Raw genomic sequence first — 18,855 nt, forward strand, 5'->3', positions numbered from 1 at the left:
GAGGTAGACCACATTTCAAACTCCAGATAGCCATTTATGATTATTGGTTCTGTAACTTTATAATTTAATATGCTCAGTAAGTTATAAACAATGCATTTTATGTTGGTAAAGGAATACAATTGATTTAGGTTTGGTAGGACAGTATGTATTGCAGATACTTCAGTTTTCCCCCCAAATTTTCTGGGGTTTTTTCTGGCAAAAACTGGGAACCAACCCACATTCCCTACCAAATGGCTTCTAAATTTCTGGAAATGTTATATGTGTGCCTTTTCTAGTTTTAGATTTTTTAAAATCAAAGGAGCACTCACAACAGCAGGCTGCCACCTTCAGTACTTCAGTCCTTTCTACTGCCTACCTCTTTTCCCTGCATGGGTAAACTAGACTTTAAGACATGGTTCTCAATCTTCCTAATGCCGTGACCCTTTAATACAGTTCCTCATGTTGTGATGACCCCCAGCCCTAACGTTTATCCATTTTACGGATGGAGAACACTAATGCAGAGAGTCTTAGGCGACCCCTGTGAAAGGGTCGTTTGACCCCCAAAGGGGTCGCGACCGACAGGTTGAGAACCGCTGCCTTAGGAGAAACTGAAGCGTGCCTCAATGTGGGTACAGAACATAGAATCATAGAGTTGGAAGAGACCACAAGGGCCACCTAATCCAACCCCCTGCCATGCTTGGAGCTGTATTTCTCAGATGCTTCTGATCCTTCCAGGATGGGTTTTTTTCTTGTGGTGTGTCAGTTTCTTTGCCCTTCATTAGTAAAATAATCACTACTCTCTAATCCTCACTTACTGCTTAGTGGGAAGTTCCCCTTGAGCTGACAGTGCAGGAGAATAGAGAACTGAAATACTGTACTACTGGAGAAAATTACAGAGCATATAAGTGAATGCATCCTAACGCTGGACTGGTTTGAGAAATGCATGGTAATAGTGGGCATTGAACTGATGGACCAAGTAAAGCATTTCTTGTCACATAACTGGATTTCCAGAGTGAGCCAATAAATCCTGTGGTTTACATATTTCAGTTTTGAAAGATCAAGAAACTTTCCTGGAAGTGGTAAACATTTGACGCTTACGAGCACTTGCCATTTTGAGGTGCATAAGATGGTTAGGCTTGCAAAACCCATTCCTGAAAGTGGGGGTGGATGGGCGGCAGGCAGGCATGAAGCCTCCTCTGAAGAGGATTGCAGAGGTGCAAGCAAGCTGGTAAGTTCCCCCAACTGCTCTGAAAGGCACCCAAGCAGCCCAGTGGGCTGCACCACTCTTTTTGCTGGCATAGGTCTACAGCTGATAAAGGGGGTGTTCTCAGGCTGAAAGGCCGACTAAAGTTGGTTCTGCCCCTGGGAACACCCCCATCGGCTCTGGTGTGGGCTCCTATGCCAGAGGAATGCTTGTGCTGTGTCAGTATTCATGCCCAGGTGTCTCATGGCTGCATGGCTCTTTGGCATTGGAGTAAGTGCCTCTGGGCTGCTGTGGACGCCAGTTATGCTGTGCTGAGTGGCATCTGTGCCAGTGCAGGGGACCCACAACATCCAGAGACATCCCCCTTCCCAAATTACACTATTGGATTTGTATTTTTATTAATAAACGTTTGTCTGTGAAAAACAGTGTTGATTCCTTTTTTTTCCTTCCTGTTATCCTTAACTGAGGCATGTGTTGATGTCAAAATTACAGAAGTTCAACCGTAAATAATTTCTGCCTTCCCACCCTTTATTTATTCTTTCAGCTTCTATCCCATCCTTTCCTGACCAATTCCAGCTCAGGGCGGCTCACGACGCGTTCCAACAGCAATTAAAATCATATCATTTACAATTTAAAATCCCCAGCATCTGTTAATGTTATCATAGCATATTCAAACCATGTAACAATAATGGGGACCAGTCAAAGAGGGAAAATAAGGGAAGGAATGATAGGGCACCCTTCATGAGGAAGGGAAATAAAAGTTGGTAGAATATTCGTAAAAGTAACAGGGGAAAGAGGGAGGGAGGTCAGCTAAGATGGGAGCTGTCGCTGTCCTCAACCATCTTTATTTCATCATTTAAAAAACCACAAATGGAAAAATCTGCTTTTTCTTCTGCAAAACTTTTGCTGATGTCTGCTGCACTGTTAATGGTTCCACAGTGTGGTTGTGTAGTGAGTATTTGTTTGTGGAGCCACCCTGTAATCTGGGATGTTATTTGAGAATACAAGCTCCTGGCTTTGTGGGAAGTATTGCTGTATGATCTCTTGGCAGAACAAGAGAGCAGAAGGGCACAACCGAATGACCATTATTCTGGGCATGTTTGTGGGTACTCCTCACGCGTGCCCAAAGACTGAGACCAAGGAACAGTGCATGACTTGATGCTGCATCTCCTTTTCTGCTGCTGATTGATGCACCTTGAGCTACCACAGCATGGCACTAGGTTTTTCCTGCTGGGGAACGTGTGTGGCACATCCATTGCCTTCCCATCTCCCAAACAGGAGTCACAGCTGCCAGTCATGTGCCCAGTTATAAGGCAGAGTTAAATAAAGTCAGTTCTTTATATCAGCAATTTTAAAACGATGTGTGAGAACCCGCACCTTTACATCTTCTAAAAGTTAATGGGGGAAGAACACTCAGTTTTTCTGAGAATGCATCCACCTCCTCTGCTGCACAAACCTTCTGTGCCTATGAGTTGTACATATGCATCATTCTCCAAAGGTCCCATTAATAGAAACTCTGCAATCCGCATTGCAAGATTGGGTCAAGGGAGCCCTTATGTTGACTTAACACATGATAGTGTGGTAGAAAAGCATGTTTACAAAAAGTAGTGAACAGAAACATGGATTAGACACTTAGATTTTCCATAGGTACTGATGTGTCTGAGAGCTACATCATCAATTATGAACAACTGTTGTGGCAGATTGATATATGCAATCAGAGTCCTCCAGCAAAGAAGGACAGGCTAGTGTGGTAATCCAGTAATGAACTTTCCATGCTACACTGCTGTAACCTTTCGTGCACATCTGTTCTGGGGTGTTGTAGGTTTACTGGGTTGTGTGGACGTGTTCCAGTAGCATTTTCTCTTGACGTTTTGCCTGCATTTGTGGCTGGCATCTTCAGATAATCTTCTTAGCTTTTAGATCCTCTGAAGATGCCAGCTCAGGTGCAGGCGAAACGTCAGGAGAAAATGCTACTGGAACACAGCCATACAACCCGGTAAACCCACAACAACCTAGTGATTCTGGCCGCGAAAGCCTTCGACAATACAATGACCATCTGTTCTGGTTTATCTTTAAATACCTTTGTGTTTGAAATGGTGGAAACAATTTATCTGAATTCTTTTTCCATAACCCTTTTTTCAGTAAATGACCAAACGTCCCTTAGTTTTGCTGCAGTCACAGGTTGCAGGAATAATATTGCTGTCACCTGGAGTATCAAAAATCTGCCTTCTGTAAACCACAGCTATAGTGCTCAGATCTATGCTTTTTCAATGACCTAATCAATAATTTGTTTCTGATATTTAGATAGAACGGATAAAAGCACAGTACCTTCACTGTTGATTAGAATATGAAAACCAATAGTGCCTTGTTACTTCTGTTAAGCTTGTTTTGTACGATTGGCAGCAAACAAAACAAATTACGCCTTTTGCTAAAAATAGTAAATTGAAAAGCAAAATTGGTGAGCTTTCCCCAGAACAACTTGCTTACTGGCAGAGTCCACTGTAGGAAGTGAATCCAAAGACAAATGTCATCTAATATTTGTGTTTTAACTTTCAGCTTTGTGGTGTTCTTGGAAAGTTTTGCACCCCTTGTGAATTCTCTGAATCTTGGCATTGCCAGCCCACTTCTGTGGGGCCCTTTGCAGCTTGCTCAGTTTAAGACCCAGTTGGCTCTTCATCAGTTGAACTCTGTTGCTTCACATAATTCTGTAGTATCTTCTGCCTTATTAAATGAGGCATTCCTGAAGATTGCCATGTTTAACCGTAGAGGAAATATGCATCCGAGGCCAAGGGGACCTAGTTCATCTGACGCAGCCCCACGTGAGCCTTTTCGGGGGCCTGGACAGCCCCCGCCTGGACCTCGCCATGGAATGCCCCAGCAATTCATGGGAAGAGAAATGGGGCCAGGATTTCCAAGGCCAGATGTTCAGGTCACTCAACACAGAATGGATCCAAGACAGGCAAGGGGAAGGAGAAATCAGCAGAAGGACGAAGGCCATGCTGCTCACTGGGACGATAACCAGTTTCCACGTGGGAACAGTAGCCAGAACCCAGGAAGGCTTGCGGATCCTAACACGAATATTCCAGGCCGTTACACAAACGAGAGTGCTTCAAGTATCTTGGCAAGCTTTGGATTATCTAATGAAGACTTGGAAGAACTTAGTCGCTATCCAGATGATCAACTCACACCGGAAAACATGCCATTAATTTTGCGGGATATCCGAATGCGCAAAATGGGCAGTCAGTTGCCTGGTTTACCTGCTCAGAGCAGGGAGAATGAAACCTTCTGCAGCGATGACGGACGTAGTTCGGTGGTGAAGAGCAAAGTGATTGATTATGGGCATGAAAGCAAGTATAGCTATTCTGAAGGTCCCCTTGAAGTCAAAGTGTATGAGTCTGGCATAGCGCCTGAGGGGACCATGAAAGGGTTTCAGGCTCAGCAGACAGGTCCTGTTCCTGCTGCTCCTTCCGTTGTAGCCAGTAATCCAATCAACGCTGTAGAACAACTGATACGACAAATGGGGTTTCAGAGAACTACGCCAAATCCCCAGAACTTTTTTGTCATGAATCCTGGCTTATGTCTGCCTTCAGCGATACCTGGGGTACCCCCAACAGTCCTGCCGGTTCCACCCGTGATGCCCCCCATGGGCCTCTTACCTCAGCCTGTGATGCCTCCTGTTCAGCAGCCACTGCCTCCGCCCCCTGTCGCTCAGTCCATGATGCACCCAATGAACCAGCCGCCACCCCCCTTCATTCCTGAAATGCTCGAGGCGGTAAACAGGCGCAACAGGATTCAGCCTGAACCTAGGGCTAAACCTCCCAATCCCCCCCCTCGACTTACAGGTGGTAAGAAGCATTTCCAGAAAGTGAACGAAGAGCCCATCGAATCACCTTTTGGTGTGGTCAAAGCCTCTTGGCTTCCAGTTTTTTCAGAAGCAGACGCGCAGAAGTTGAAAAGACTGCCTACTCCTTCTATGATGAACGATTACTACGCCGCCTCTCCAAGAATATTTCCACATATGTGTTCTCTGTGTAATGTAGAATGTAGACACTTGAAGGTGAGTTGATTTTTTTCCCTTCCCCCCCCTCCTTCCCCCACAAAAGCTTATAAATTGCACATATTTGCTCCACATTCACTGGGGTTGAAATGGCTTCTGGGAAACGTTTAGCGTTTACTCTGCTAAGACCAAGGTCCCTAATCTTTTAGACCCTGCAGGCCCTTTTGGATTTCTGATGCAGCACGATGGGGCAATGACAAAATGGCTGCTGTGGGAGGCTGACCAGCCTTTAAACAGCTGCCACTGCTTGCCTTCAGTCACGCAGTGAAGATCCTTCAGCTCTGGTGGCAGATACTGCCAAAGCAATGTATTTTAAAAATCTGCATAGCCAGTCAGAAGCTTTGCTGGTCAAAATCCCTACCTGGCCCCACCCCCTTTCTAAAGAAGAACCAGGCATGGGTTCTGGTGTGTCCACAGGCACCACGTCGCCGCCCCTACACTAAACTGTGAAGAATCAAAACTTAGAGATAACTTCTTTGAGCCACGTTCTTCAGTAATGACTGGCTGCTTCTGTAAGGCCACGGCAGCACTCATGGGAAATGTGAGTATTTGGGCAGTTGCAGTCTCCGTTGTCTGCTAAGAGTGTGCCGTAAATCCCTCAGTCCAGATGGAGGTTGGTACAGGATTATATTGGCTTGTGTTCTGGTATAAGTACACATATGTAGACTCTTGTCAAGCAGACAAGAAAAGCAACATGTATGCAACGTATATTTCTAACAGTCTATGTTTTGTATTAGATGAATCCCCTATCTTTGAAGGAGGCGCATAAGCTCCCTTGGAAAGGTTCGTGATGCCAGAATAGTATTGTCAGAAATCCTTCTGGGAAGGGAGATATTCGCAGCGTTAATTAGATTCTTATTTCCCAATTTGGTTGTATATTTTTGTCTCAGGGATATTTTCAGAATAGATCTGGCATGATGTTATCGTGACTTCTGCACTGGTGTAATTTCTTACATTTTCCCTCTGAACATTTTTCAGAAGTGTACTGTAGATACACCTTTGTATAATCACAACAACCAGAAGATTAAATGCATTGCGAAATATTTGAAGTTTATAATTGCATTCTTACATGATTGCTCAATTTTTACAGAATACTTCTGTGCCATCCCTATACTACAAAGTTCTAGTTAGGTTACGTACATTTTGTCCTCTTTTAATTTTAGACGGAGACTCTCTTTGGAGCCTCAAATTTTATGTGAATAATATGAATTGTGCTTATTTATCAACATGACAATAATATGGATCATTGTTATTCATATATTAAATTATCCATGATATTTCTCATGAGAATGAACCCTGGGGAAAGAAATCACAGCAGGCTTCAATTTTGTAGCCACATTTAAACATGAGGTCCTTTACTATTAAGTTTCCTTTGGGATAGGAAATTGTGGCAAAATGGTTTTTGTCCATTTTAAATGTATCCATCATTTTCAGATTTTTTTTCATGTTTGATAAACAAAATTTTGTTGTGGTTGGAACAATGTTATCTACATCTTTTGTTTTTTGTTCAGATTGGCTGTCGTGTATTTTGCAGACAAGTTGCTTTCTAAATTTTGTTTAAAGGAGTGCCTTCTGCATTTAGAAGGCCTGGGATGCACAGCCTTCAATCTCCATCTTATTAAAGAGACATCTAATTCCAAACTGGTTTTTGAAATAGGAATGAGCTGTGAGTTTCAACCCTGATACGCAAAAACTGAGGTGGAGAGACTTGGTTTTTTATGCCGAGAATATTTGGATTTTGATAACTTCAGGACATTTATTGTTATTTATTTGAAACATTCATTTGAAAAGGTTGTTCTGCCCTTTTGGAGAAACTAGAAAGAATGCTGTTGCCCGTACTTTGCTAAATGGCAAAGTTGTTGGCAAGGCGTATTTTGCTTTTGTTATTGTTACCATGCAGTAGAAGAGGAGGTGGCCCAATTTTTAGGGACGTTACACATAAACTTCTGGAAGTTAGCGGACCAACGCTGCATGTCCCTACCAGCCCAGTGAATTGTTAAGTGGCCTATTTGCTCTCAAGTGTTCTTAAAAAGTAGAATTATGTTGTGGGTTTTTTTAAAAACAAACGCATGGCTTATTTTTGTAACTTTCTCTATACAAAGAAGTATAAATGCATACACATTCCTTTACTCTGAAATTATGGAGCTGTACAATTTGCAGTGTGTCTGGAGCTCTGTTTGCTCTTGCATCTCCATCACCTGCCCACTGCTACTGCCCTTGATCTCTGCAGCCCTGGCCTGGTATACTGCAGTCTCTTATTTTTAGGCAGGCAGACAACGTAGCCTTTCTATCCAGGGGGAAACACAGTGACTGTGGCGTTTGTTCTGTAATCCTCTGCAGTGGTTGGGGCATTTATGAGCTTGGAGCTGTACATGAGTGAGCGTATTAATGCTCCTTTGTTGTGTTCCACATGCTGTGATTCAGACAGACCTGATCTGATGCAAAGCTGGGGCTTGTCATTTGTTGAGGGTACCTAAAGTGAGACTAGGTGACTTCGTTATTTTCATAGATTAAAGATGGGGTATGTATACCAACCTTTTTGATGTGGTGTCCCACAGCTTCCAGTTTATTTAGTATGGTGACCCACTTAAAAAACAGAGCATGCTCAAATTAATTCAACTGCAGAAACCTTGGGCCCAGTTCCATAAGCTTTGCAGCCCACTTTTGGGTCAGGGTCTACAGGTAGAGGGAACTGCTGGTCTAATCCAGGATTTGTGGTTATCTCTTTTTCCTGTAGGATTGGATTCAGCATCAGAATGCCAATACCCATATTGAAAACTGTCGTCAGCTTCGCCAGCAGTAAGAACTTTCATTTAATTTGGGTGCTTTTTTTGGTGGCATGTTGTGTTATTGTACTTCATGTGTTCATTTATTGGGTTTCATTTTGAGTTCAGTGGAATGTGGGGTTTTTTTCTGAGACAAGTTTATTAACGGCTGCCCTTTTAAGAGATAACGATAGCTCTCTAGCATCCGCAAGTGTTGTATTATTCATGACGCTGTCCAAATGGTCAGGAGAGGTTTGGAGCGCATTGACCTGCAGGAGCTTGTCTTTACCTGATAGGGAGTCCAGGTCCCAAGCAGCTAGACACCACTGAGGAACTCACCCATTCCCTTTTTTCTTCTCATTCCTTTCTCAAATATGGTTTTACTCTCCACTGCTGCCAGCAGACCTTTAATAGAATTTCAGTTTGACCGCTAACAGACCCTCTCTAGAAAAATCCGAATCACTTCCTTAATTCAGACAGCATGGAGGGAAGGTGGAATTTTTGGAAATCTTACTGGTTAGAGATATTCTAACTCTTCCTGTTTCCCCTTTCTTTGATGGATATGAGCCAAATCAGAAGACTTTCTCCATAGTTGCAAAGACAAGATTAGGGGGAAAAAATCATCTTTACAGGTCACAGTATACAGTTGGAGAGCAAAAGGCTCCCACCCTATAGTATAGGAAATGAAATAGGTATACAGATATCTTCTTTCTGTAGGTCTACAGCTTATCTCTGTGATGTTAAAGCAAATAGTCAGAAATACCTTAATGGTTCCAAGTTATTCAGACTTTGTTAATCTCAGTTTTAGCTGCTTCTTCCATCTGGCTGGTCATCTCTCTTCACCCTGTCTTTCTCTCCTGTAAGGAGACTCCAGGTGACTCACAAACTCCTTTCTCTTTCTCTCCCCACTTCTTTCATGTACAGCTTCAAATTGACAAGATTTCTGTACATTTTTATTCTTGACACAGGTACCCTGACTGGAATCCTGAGGCTCACTCCTCATCAAAAAGGTAACTTCTCAGTTATTTTCTGATATGGTTACTTTGGTTCGATACTAATCATTGTGCAATAGTCTTCCCCCTTGTTACTTTCATTCATTCATTCATTCATTCATTCATTCATTCATTCATTCATTCATTCATTCATTCATTCATTCATTCATTCATTCATTCATTCATTCATTCATTCATTCATTCATTCATTCATTCATTCATTCATTCCACATCATAGTGAATCAGGTTCTTCTGTGGTAAAGAAAATACTTGGCGTGTGTTACTTGCATCCAGCAGTGGCAGCTGACGCCTTGCAGCACAGTGGCTTCTGGAGGTTTGGCTACTGCATTGAACCCACAGCAAACGTCCTCTGTGCTCCCCTTATTGAACTTCATCTATCGCAGTGGGAAAGCATCATCAGTGTGAAAATATGACTGCAGTCTGCTTGGCGCTTAAGTTACTCTTGTGTGCTTGGAACAACACTGACATGGATTGTATTGTATATGTATGTTGTATATATTTCAGGTTTCCCAAGCATTTCCTTTTTTTCTGAGAAAACAGGGAAAAACAATTATTTCCCCATTGTCTCAGAATTTCTGGAAATATTACTTTGCACATCATCAACCGTATCAACAAACAAATCCTTGCTTCTTATGGGAGGAGGGGGGGCAGACATGCCTAGGCCAAAGGCGCAACCTTTTTTTTTGCCATCCAGTCATATCTTCCTTTTGGCGAACCTGTAGGTTTTTCAAGGCAAAGACAGAGGTGGTTTGCTGTTGCCTGCCTTGGCACAGCAACCCTGACGGTCTCCCATCTGTGCTCTAACCAGGGTTTCTGAGTTTTGATGAGATTGGGCCATCCTGGGCCATCCAGGCAAAGGGTTTAAAAAAAAAAGAGTTTTCAAGGCAAGGGACGAACAGAAATAGTTGGCCGCTGCCTGCCTCTTTGGACTTCCTTAGTGGTCTCCCATCCAAATATTAACCAGAGCTGACTCTGCTTAGCTTCAGAGATACGGCAAGACAGGACTAGACTGGACTGTCCAGATCAGAGCATAGCACAAGATAGCTGAGTGGAAATCCCTTTTAGCAGGACTTTTCCCAATGCATTCTTCATATATTGCTTATTTTCTTTGGCAGCATTTGGCTGTGCATAGGTATAGTCCCTAGTCCTATTTTCCCCTTCCTCAAGATCGTAGAATCATAGAGTTAGAAAAGACCACCAGGGCCATCAAGTCCAACCCCCTGCCATGTAGGACAAACATATGCTACCACAGGAGGTGGTGATGGCCACTAACCTAAATAGCTTTAAAAGGGGCTTGGACAGATTTATGGAAGAGAAGTCTATCTGTGGCTATCAATCTTGATCCTCCTGGATCTGAGATTGCAAATGCCTTAGCAGCCCAGGTGCTCGGGAGCAGCAGCAGCAGCAGAAGGCCATTGCTTTCACATCCTGCCTGAGAACTCCCAAAGGCATCTGGTGGGCCACTGCGAGTAGCAGAGAGCTGGACTAGATGGACTCTGGTCTGATCCAGCAGGCTCTTTTTTATGTTCTTAATCAAAGTACTCCCAACATATGTTCATTCAGCCTCTGTTTAAAAACCTCCAAAGAAGGAGACTCCACCACTCTCTGAGGCAGTGAATTCCACTGTCAAACAGCCCTGACAGTCAGGAAGTTCTTCCTAATGTTTAGGTGGAATCGCTTTTCCTGCACCTTGAACCTGTTACTCCTGGTCCTAGTCTCTGAGGCAGGAGAAAACAAGCTTGCTCCCTCTTTGGCATGACATCCCTTCAGATATTTAAACATAGCTGTCATGTCCCCCCTTAACCTACATCTCTCCAGACTAAACCTCCCCAGCTCCCTAAGATATGGGTCAAGGGGAAGCTAATATTATTCTGAACATCTGGAGATTCACTCTTATGCAGAGATTTTATCCCTTTTGTGATCCAAATTCTTTAATATTAAAGCGTTGATATATGTCATGGTTCTGTCTTTAAAAACTTATATCAAGGCTACCTACAAACCTGTCCCCTTTTCAGACATATCTATCTTTTCAGATCACCTCATTTGGAATAAGTAGGATTTCCATTCTGCAGCGTGTTCCCTAATTATAGTGAAAGGAGATGTGGAGGGGAAGGGGTGAAGTTCATTTTGGTAGAATTCCTGCCGGCTGATGGTTTATCTAGTTGTACTGTATATTCCTTTGAAAATTTAAGGAATGAAATATTGAAGTACAGTATTTTCAGTTCACCTACTCCCGCCTGCTTTTCATAGTTGCTCACACAAACTAGCTTTGTTTACATTGAAAGAGAAATCTTGTCAATTTAAAGCTGGTATTTTTTTATATTAAGCAAGCTGGAAAATAATCTAGGTTTGGTCCCCTCTGTTTCACAGGCGTAAAGGTGACAGACAGGAGACTCATATTCCAAGACGACATTCTGCCAGTCCTAGCCCAAAACGTTCAAGACGCTCAAACTCTAGCCATGGCAGGCATCGGGCACGATCCAGGAGCCCTGGATACCACATGGCCAATTGGCCAAGAAGTCGAAGCCCAAGACGCCTTCCCAGTCCCAGACATAGGTCACGGTCTCCATGGCGACCTTTTAATTCTGGCGCACAGCCTCCAAGATCTTCCAGTAAGGAAAGAGGATCAGGAAGATCTACTGGATCTTCAGGTAAGAATGTATATGGCATAGAAGGTGTAGTGGCAGAGGCCTGATTTCTGAGAAGTACATGGAGGAGTTAAGCTGTGAAATACTTCTCTGATTAAGTCCCCCCTACTTTTCATACAGTTGTTCTCTCCTTTATTGAAGGGAGATACAGGAAAGTTGATTTCCCACGGCTGTTTAAGCCCTTTCTCTGCATTCTTTGGCTGCTGCTTCATCCAGGAGTTGGGAATTTTGGGAACTGTATTCTTGGGAAAAATTAGTTGATGGTGTTTTCTCCTGTTTTCCTCATTTCTCCTCTCAGAAAAGGCCTTGGAAGAGGTAGTGAAATGTTTGGGGCCCAGTTTTGTCCATCAGTTCAATAAACAGAAATTGCAACAAGATGCGAGCCGGGGGACCTCGGGACCAAGGAGAATGCCCCCTGAGTCAGAGCAGACCCTTGGGGGTGTGAAGAAAGGGAGTGGTCCTCCTGTTCCTCAGAAAAGTTCCAAGAAGGACTCGCTTACTCATCACGGCCCGTCTGATGTTAAAGCAAAGCTGCCCGAGGGTGGTGGTGTTCCGAATAAAGGAGGATTGGCTGCGGAAGACAAAAACAAGACATTGCCCCAGGGTGCCCCAGCAAAGGATACAGGTGTTGCCCTTCTCCCTTACCACAGGGTGAGTAACGTTTTCTGTTTGCATTTATTAAACTTCTGTGTGGTGCCTGGGCCTGGGCCCTTGGTGTCAGAACACTTTGTCCATGTCACTGTTATGAGCTCTTCCTTCGATCCACCCAGTCATTCACTCCTCTTAGCCATCTTGTATGCTGAGGCTGTTTGTTTTTTGATGGGTCTAACTCGGAATCAGAGCAGCCCAGTTATCAGTTCTCTCGCCAGCATGGCCAATTGGCCATGCTGACAGGGGCTGATGGGAATTGTAGTTCCTGAACATCTGGAGAGCCGCAGGTTCCCTACCTCTGGTCTAATTTCTAACTCCTGCCACGAATTAAGAGATCTGTGGTGTTTACCATTTCAGAGGGTAGCCATGTTGGCTTGTAGTAAAACAGCTTGATTTGGAATGCAGGAACACCTTAGAGTCCAGTAAGATCACTGGGGAATAAACATTTGAGAGTCTGTGCTCCCGTTGTCAGAGACACATCAGAATGGAAATCTCTCAGTGTTTCTCAGTCAGAAGGCAGGAGGGTGTTGCGAAGAAGGAGCCCAGGATGACGAGGTGTCATGCAAAAAAGGAATCGGCTTGATTACAGTAGCGGGGAAATTCACCGGGAAACAAAACCAGTCCCAAGAAGGATCCCTGATCTCCAGTGCTGAGCCTTGCAGGGCTCTCTTTGCTTTTCCCCAATTGTGAAGCTTCTGTTGTCCTTGTGACTTGACTTGTAGTTGACCTTTCATCTCTCCTTCAAAACACTGTGACACATGTACATAAAAAGGAACTTATTGCCCTAACTTCCTGGAGGAAAAGAGATCAGAAGGATCTAGAAACCGCAACAAAACCTTAGAGGAAAACTCTGAAAGGTTTCATTGAGAATGGAGGACTCTGTATCAGAAAGCAAAAAATTGAGGTCCATGTGGTAAAGCAGCATATGGTGCATCAGACTGTAGTTTTGTCTCAAGTGTCGGGTTTATTTGCCATTTTGCTTGTTCAGAGCTAAGGCATTTATAATTGACATTTCTTTAAAGAAGCACAGCCCTGGGTTTCTTGGACTCCCTGTTTTTATCTCACAGTCCTGAGATGGAAGGACGGTTTGTAATTATTGCTGGAGTGACTTGGGCATGCGGATCCTGATAGAGAAGGCCCGGCATCTTCCACTCCCTGAGACATTTCAGCCCTTTCATTTGACCCTTCCACCCCGGCTGGATTTTCACAAGCAAAGTGGGAGAGGGTGTAATCTATACAAAGGTACCGATCAGTATGCTGATGAGAAGAGCCTTTCATGGTAAATCTGTTCAATTTTCCCCCTGCCTAAATTCAGTTCCTCTTCCAACTTGTCTAGGTAGTCAGAGACATTAAAAACTGATTCAGTTGTTAACTGGCAGGTAGAAAGGACTTGCATTTTATGGCCTGCATCTTCTGACCCTAGTCTCCCCTTGAGAACATTATAAGAAGACCTGCACAAAGCCCAGCCCTGTTCCCCATTTCCATTTGCTTTCTTTTTTTCTCTCCTTCACCTGGCGTTCAGTTGCTCTCCATTTTCCAAAGCTCCTGGGGGACGATGAAGCCGTGTGGTCAGAGTCCTCTTGTCCTTTTAAAAACACTTATTAAGGGGTATTTTTGCATACATGAGAAAATCCTTTTGTGGGTTGCACTCTTTTGCGTCCTGTTGATAGGCACTTGAGTATCCAGTGTTAATGAGGAATTAAGAACATAAGAACAAGCCAGCTGGATCAGACCAGAGTCCATCTAGTCCAGCTCTCTGCTACTCGCAGTGGCCCACCAGGTGCCTTTGGGAGCTCACATGCAGGAGGTGAAAGCAATGGCCTTCTGCTGCGGCTGCTCTTGAGCACCTGGTCTGCTAAGGCATTTGCAATCTTGAGATCAAGGCAGATCAAGACTGGTAGCCATAAATCTGTCCAATCCCCTTCTAAAGCTATCCAGGTTAGTGGCCATCCCCACCTCCTGTGGCAGCATATTCCAAACACCAATCACACGTTGCGTGAAGAAGTGTTTCCTTTTATTAGTCCTAATTCTTCCCCCCAGCATTTTTAATGAATGCCCCCTGGTTCTAGTATTGTGAGAAAGAGAGAAAAATTTCTCTCTGTCAACATTTTCTACCCCATGCATAATTTTATAGACTTCAATCATATCCCCCCTCAGAAGTCTCCTCTCCAAACTAAAGAGTCCCAAACGCTGCAGCCTCTCCTCATAAGGAAGGTGCTCCAGTCCTTCAATCATCCTCGTTGCCCTTCTCTGCACTTTTTCTATCTCTTCGATATCCTTTTTGAGATGTGGCGACCAGAACTGAACACAGTACTCCAAGTGCGGTCGCACCACGGCTTTATATAAGGGCATGACAATCCTTGCAGTTTTATTATCAACTCCTTTCCTAATTATCCCCAGAATTGTTCCTGTTGTCATTTCAGTGGGTTTTCAGTGACATTGCTTGTCATGGATTTTTATTCTTTATCTCTCTGGTATAAGACCCTCCTTACAGAGCAATCATAAAAAATGTTTTTCTGTAATTAAAGCCTATTGACCAGACCTGCTTTAGGACTAATACTGTTGGTGGCATAAACAATTTTAGCACTTTCCAAGTACACTTGAGTGTGCAGAAGAGCGGGAAGTCATTTAATGAATTAAAATTTTGTTTAAATAATGTTTAATTTTCAGCTTCTGTCCAAAAAACTCCAGGGTTGTGGTACGGTTCTTTGTATATCTGATCTACCAGATGATGGTTATACAGATCAAGATATTAAGAAAATTGTTCAGCCCTTTGGAAAAGTTAATGACCTCTTGGTGGTTCGTTCTAGAAATGAGGTAAGCAGTGTCCTGAATTCTAATTATGGCATTTCTGGGAAGTAATGTGGAGGGGTGGTAGTGGTAGTAATGGTAATAGCTGAATGCCTCACAGTAGTAATTCATGGTCCCTTGGGTTAGGCTGGGTTAGCTGCATTTGTGTTTGTACACCTCCCCCCTGGATTTACTAGATTTTAAGGCTGTCAGGATTTCTCTGCCATCTTGATACTACTTTGCTTTTCTGATTAGGGAGTCCTTTTTAAGAGTTTTGCTGCCAGGTGATTTTTGCCCTTGGCCTCTTACCCTTTCCCCCCCAAAAAAAGGTGGATGGAGTTTGCTGATGCTAACTCTTTCTGCTCTTGTTTGTCAGCGATGGCTATGCTGTGTCTGCTGCCTCAGCTGTTCCTTGAATGTACAAGATTTTGTACCCTGGCAAAAGTTGACACACCCCGCCCCCTCCCGGGGTGTTTGAGACATTAAAGTTTCTCCCGAGTTCGATGCAGAGATTATGTGGCTTGCCAGGATTTCTTGTTAGAGGAAGAAGACTTAACATTTCAAGGCTTTTGTATGCGGTATCTGCAAATCATCTGTCTGTAAGAGAAGTATTAGGAAATGAGCGTATTTATGAGTTGAGCTGTAGCTACATTGAAGAAAACTATTTAGATGTACTGTCAGAGCACTGCCAAATTACAAGTGTCTGATCAACAAAATCTATTTGACAGATGTCATATGACCTAGCCTCATTCTGAGCTTAAGTGAAGCTGCTCCATGATAGGACAGCAACATGTATATAAGACCGTAAAGTACTTGCTTCAGTGTGACTCATGTCTCCGGCCTTCTGGCGGAGCACTTTGTCGGAGCAAATAGCATTGTGAACAATAAATGTAGGACCGCTTCTGTGAAGCTGAGCCACTGTGTGTGACTGAGTTCCCACAACGTTCCTTTGTGTTTTGCACTCCTCCCCTGCACCTGGTATTAACCCTTCCCTTGTCAAGTACAGGATGATAAACACTCCGTCCACTTCGGGCCTTGTCTTGCAGCTCTTCAGTACCTCTTCCAAAGTAAAGTATGTAAAGGCAAAATCTTAAAGGCAATTTGCTCTCCTTTTTGACAGGCCTACCTAGAAATGCACTATAAAGAAGCGGTAATAGCAGCTATCAAATATGGCGAAACAGTTCCCGTTTTGGTTAGTGGAAGGCGTGTGAAAATAAGCCTAGCAGAACCTCCCAGCCAGGTAAGCAGGAAGATACAGCGGTCACCGGAGGCTGGTTGGGACGTAAATGCCGTAGCGTCTTGCTTACATTTTCCACAGTTGTCTGTTTTTTTTCCACAGAAAGGAAATTAGCCAGAGTACTGTGAGGTGATATCTGTGACTTCCATGTCTTAGCATCATTGTTCAGTGGTTAGAGCATGGGAGGGTCCACCAGCAGGCACCTTTGGAATTTTGAGAGGGTGTGGTGAGAGCCATTCAAAACGGGTGAACTGGGGGACCCAACTGTTATTCCTCATGAAGAGATGCGTGATCCTGTCACACCCAGTTAGTGCAGCCTAACTCACAGTGCGGATACGGAGAGGATGAAATGCGATCCTGAGCTTGTTCGCACTTTTTGTTTTGTCCATTCAGCTTTTTTATTGCATCACTTTTTCTCACTGATTTGTTCTCCATATCCGATTCCTTTGTTTTCCTGTGTATGGCTTCTCATTCGACCATTGATTTTACATTTTCTTTTTCTCTTATTCTTGCTGGATTATCATCACATGTGTGGTTCGTTTAAGTTTCCATATGCAGCTAAACCAGAAGGCATTATGGACTGCACTTTGTGAATTTCATGTGGCTTCATCTTCAGTTGGAGATCCGTTCCCACAAACGTCGCTGAACATTGATGGGCAGCCATTAACTCATATTCGGGGCGGGTTTGTGGGTGTAGCTTCCTTTTTGCTTGATTTCAGTGGTGAAAAGGTGTGTTCGTGGTAGAAATGGATTGTTACTGGGCAGAAATCAGACTGAATGTTATTTTTTCAGCCGCAGAACGAAGAGACGAGAGCTGCACAGAATGTCAAGAAGCCTCCACTGAATACAAAGTAAGTGTAGGTATACCTCAGGGGTGGCCAGCCTATGGCGCTCCAGATGTTCATGGACTACAGTTCCCGTCAGCCCCTGCCCATGCTGGCAGGGGTTGATGGGAACTGTAGTCCGTGAACATCTGGAGCGCCATAGATTGGCCACCCCTGGTATACCTGTTTTGTTCTTCTTTCAGGTCAGGGCTTTATTTTAAAGGTGTTCTAATCCAAGTGTTGTGGTTTGCTATTTTTTTTTTAGGAAAGAGAAGACTAACCCTGATCCTAAAACACCTAAAACAGCTGTGATCTCCACTGGTTAGTCTCATTTGCTTTCTCTAGTGCGAGCGAGGTTGGGGGGTGGGGGTTTAACTCATTTGTTATGAGGGCTGGATATAACAAAATTCAACTTGGTCAAACTGGGCCTGTGCGTGTGTGCGTGCATGCGAGGTGGGGGGAGCGCTCTGGAGGTTTTTCAAGAGAGGCTGGGTGGCCATCTGTCAGGAGTGCTTTGATTATGTGTTCCTACATTGCAGGGGGTTGGACTTGATGGCCCTGGTGGTCTCTTCCAACTGTGTGATTCACACCCCTGCTCTAGTGGGCAGAAAGGAGAGAGTCAGCCTGAGATGGGGAAATGTGGCTGATTCTGCAAAGCCTCACACAGTTATATTCAGTCCACCATATAAAAAATAAATGACTAAAATATATAAAACTGAATTCTGGTTGCTATCGTATGTTTTTAAAAATCAAAATCAGTGGATCTTCGTACAGGTCCATTGCAGGAGAGGTCAGGCCTGTGGAGGGCTTTCTTTTGGGGCAGGGCTCCCTTCTGAGGAGTTCTCTGCCTCCACGAACTGCTGCTTCTCAAGGGCCTTAACCAGCTGCCTCCGCTCTAAATCTGGGGCTTGACCTGGCAAGGCCCAAAGCCTTGACCCCTCCACTTCAGGCTTTGCCTTCCATTTAGATGAGCCTGAGGCCTCTTCTGCCGCTGTGCCGCCTTTGGAACCTAGGCAGCCACTGGCCCAAGATGGAGCTCTTCCTTATTAATTAATTAATTAATTAATTAATTAATTAATTAATTAATTAATTATTTCATTTTTATACCGCCCTCCCCCGAAGGGCTCAGGGCGGTGTACAACATCAACAAACCATAAAAACAAAATACAAAGTTAAACTAAGACTTAAAATGCAGCATTCAATTATCAAAACTAATTCAGATTTAAAATAGATGGCATCCAGCTATTAAAACTCTTCTTAGAAAGAGGGACAGTGGGTCTCAGAGTGTTTCTCAGAATGTTTTGGGCACCGACATCAGCAGCTGGTCTCCGCAATGGCCCGGTGGAATAGCTCAGTCTTACAGGCCCTGCGGAACTCATTAAGGTCCCGCAGGGCCTGGACAGCTGGTGGGAGACCATTCCACCAGGCAGGGGCCAGGGCCGTAAAAGCCCTGGCCCTGGTGGAGGCCAGCCGCATCATAGAGGAGGCGGGGATGACTAGCAGATTGGCCTCCGCAGAGCGCAGGGACCGACGTGGGACATATGGGGCCAGACGGTCTCGTAGGTACGAGGGTCCCAGGCCGCGCAAGGCCTTAAAGGTTAAAACCAATACCTTGAAGACGATCCGGAACTCAACTGGGAGCCAGTGCAGGCGACGCAACATGGGCATGATTATGAGCTGCCTTGTT

General features: G+C 44.1%; 1 protein-coding gene across 1 annotated transcript in view; it reads left to right on the forward strand.

Moving 5' to 3' along the window:
* The window catches only part of ZNF638 (zinc finger protein 638), a 74,315-nt gene that overhangs the window by 19,763 nt on the left and 35,697 nt on the right, over positions 1 to 18,855 (forward strand). Inside the window, exons 2-10 of the mRNA XM_048508778.1 lie at positions 3,740 to 5,240; positions 7,978 to 8,039; positions 8,974 to 9,015; positions 11,389 to 11,669; positions 11,965 to 12,317; positions 14,988 to 15,134; positions 16,228 to 16,347; positions 17,137 to 17,195; positions 17,434 to 17,489. Coding sequence (XP_048364735.1) covers positions 3,740 to 5,240; positions 7,978 to 8,039; positions 8,974 to 9,015; positions 11,389 to 11,669; positions 11,965 to 12,317; positions 14,988 to 15,134; positions 16,228 to 16,347; positions 17,137 to 17,195; positions 17,434 to 17,489 — 2,621 coding nt within the window. The remainder of the gene's footprint in view (positions 1 to 3,739; positions 5,241 to 7,977; positions 8,040 to 8,973; positions 9,016 to 11,388; positions 11,670 to 11,964; positions 12,318 to 14,987; positions 15,135 to 16,227; positions 16,348 to 17,136; positions 17,196 to 17,433; positions 17,490 to 18,855) is intronic.

This window comes from Sphaerodactylus townsendi, linkage group LG10 (assembly GCF_021028975.2).
Source record: "Sphaerodactylus townsendi isolate TG3544 linkage group LG10, MPM_Stown_v2.3, whole genome shotgun sequence".
Lineage (NCBI taxonomy): Eukaryota > Metazoa > Chordata > Lepidosauria > Squamata > Sphaerodactylidae > Sphaerodactylus > Sphaerodactylus townsendi.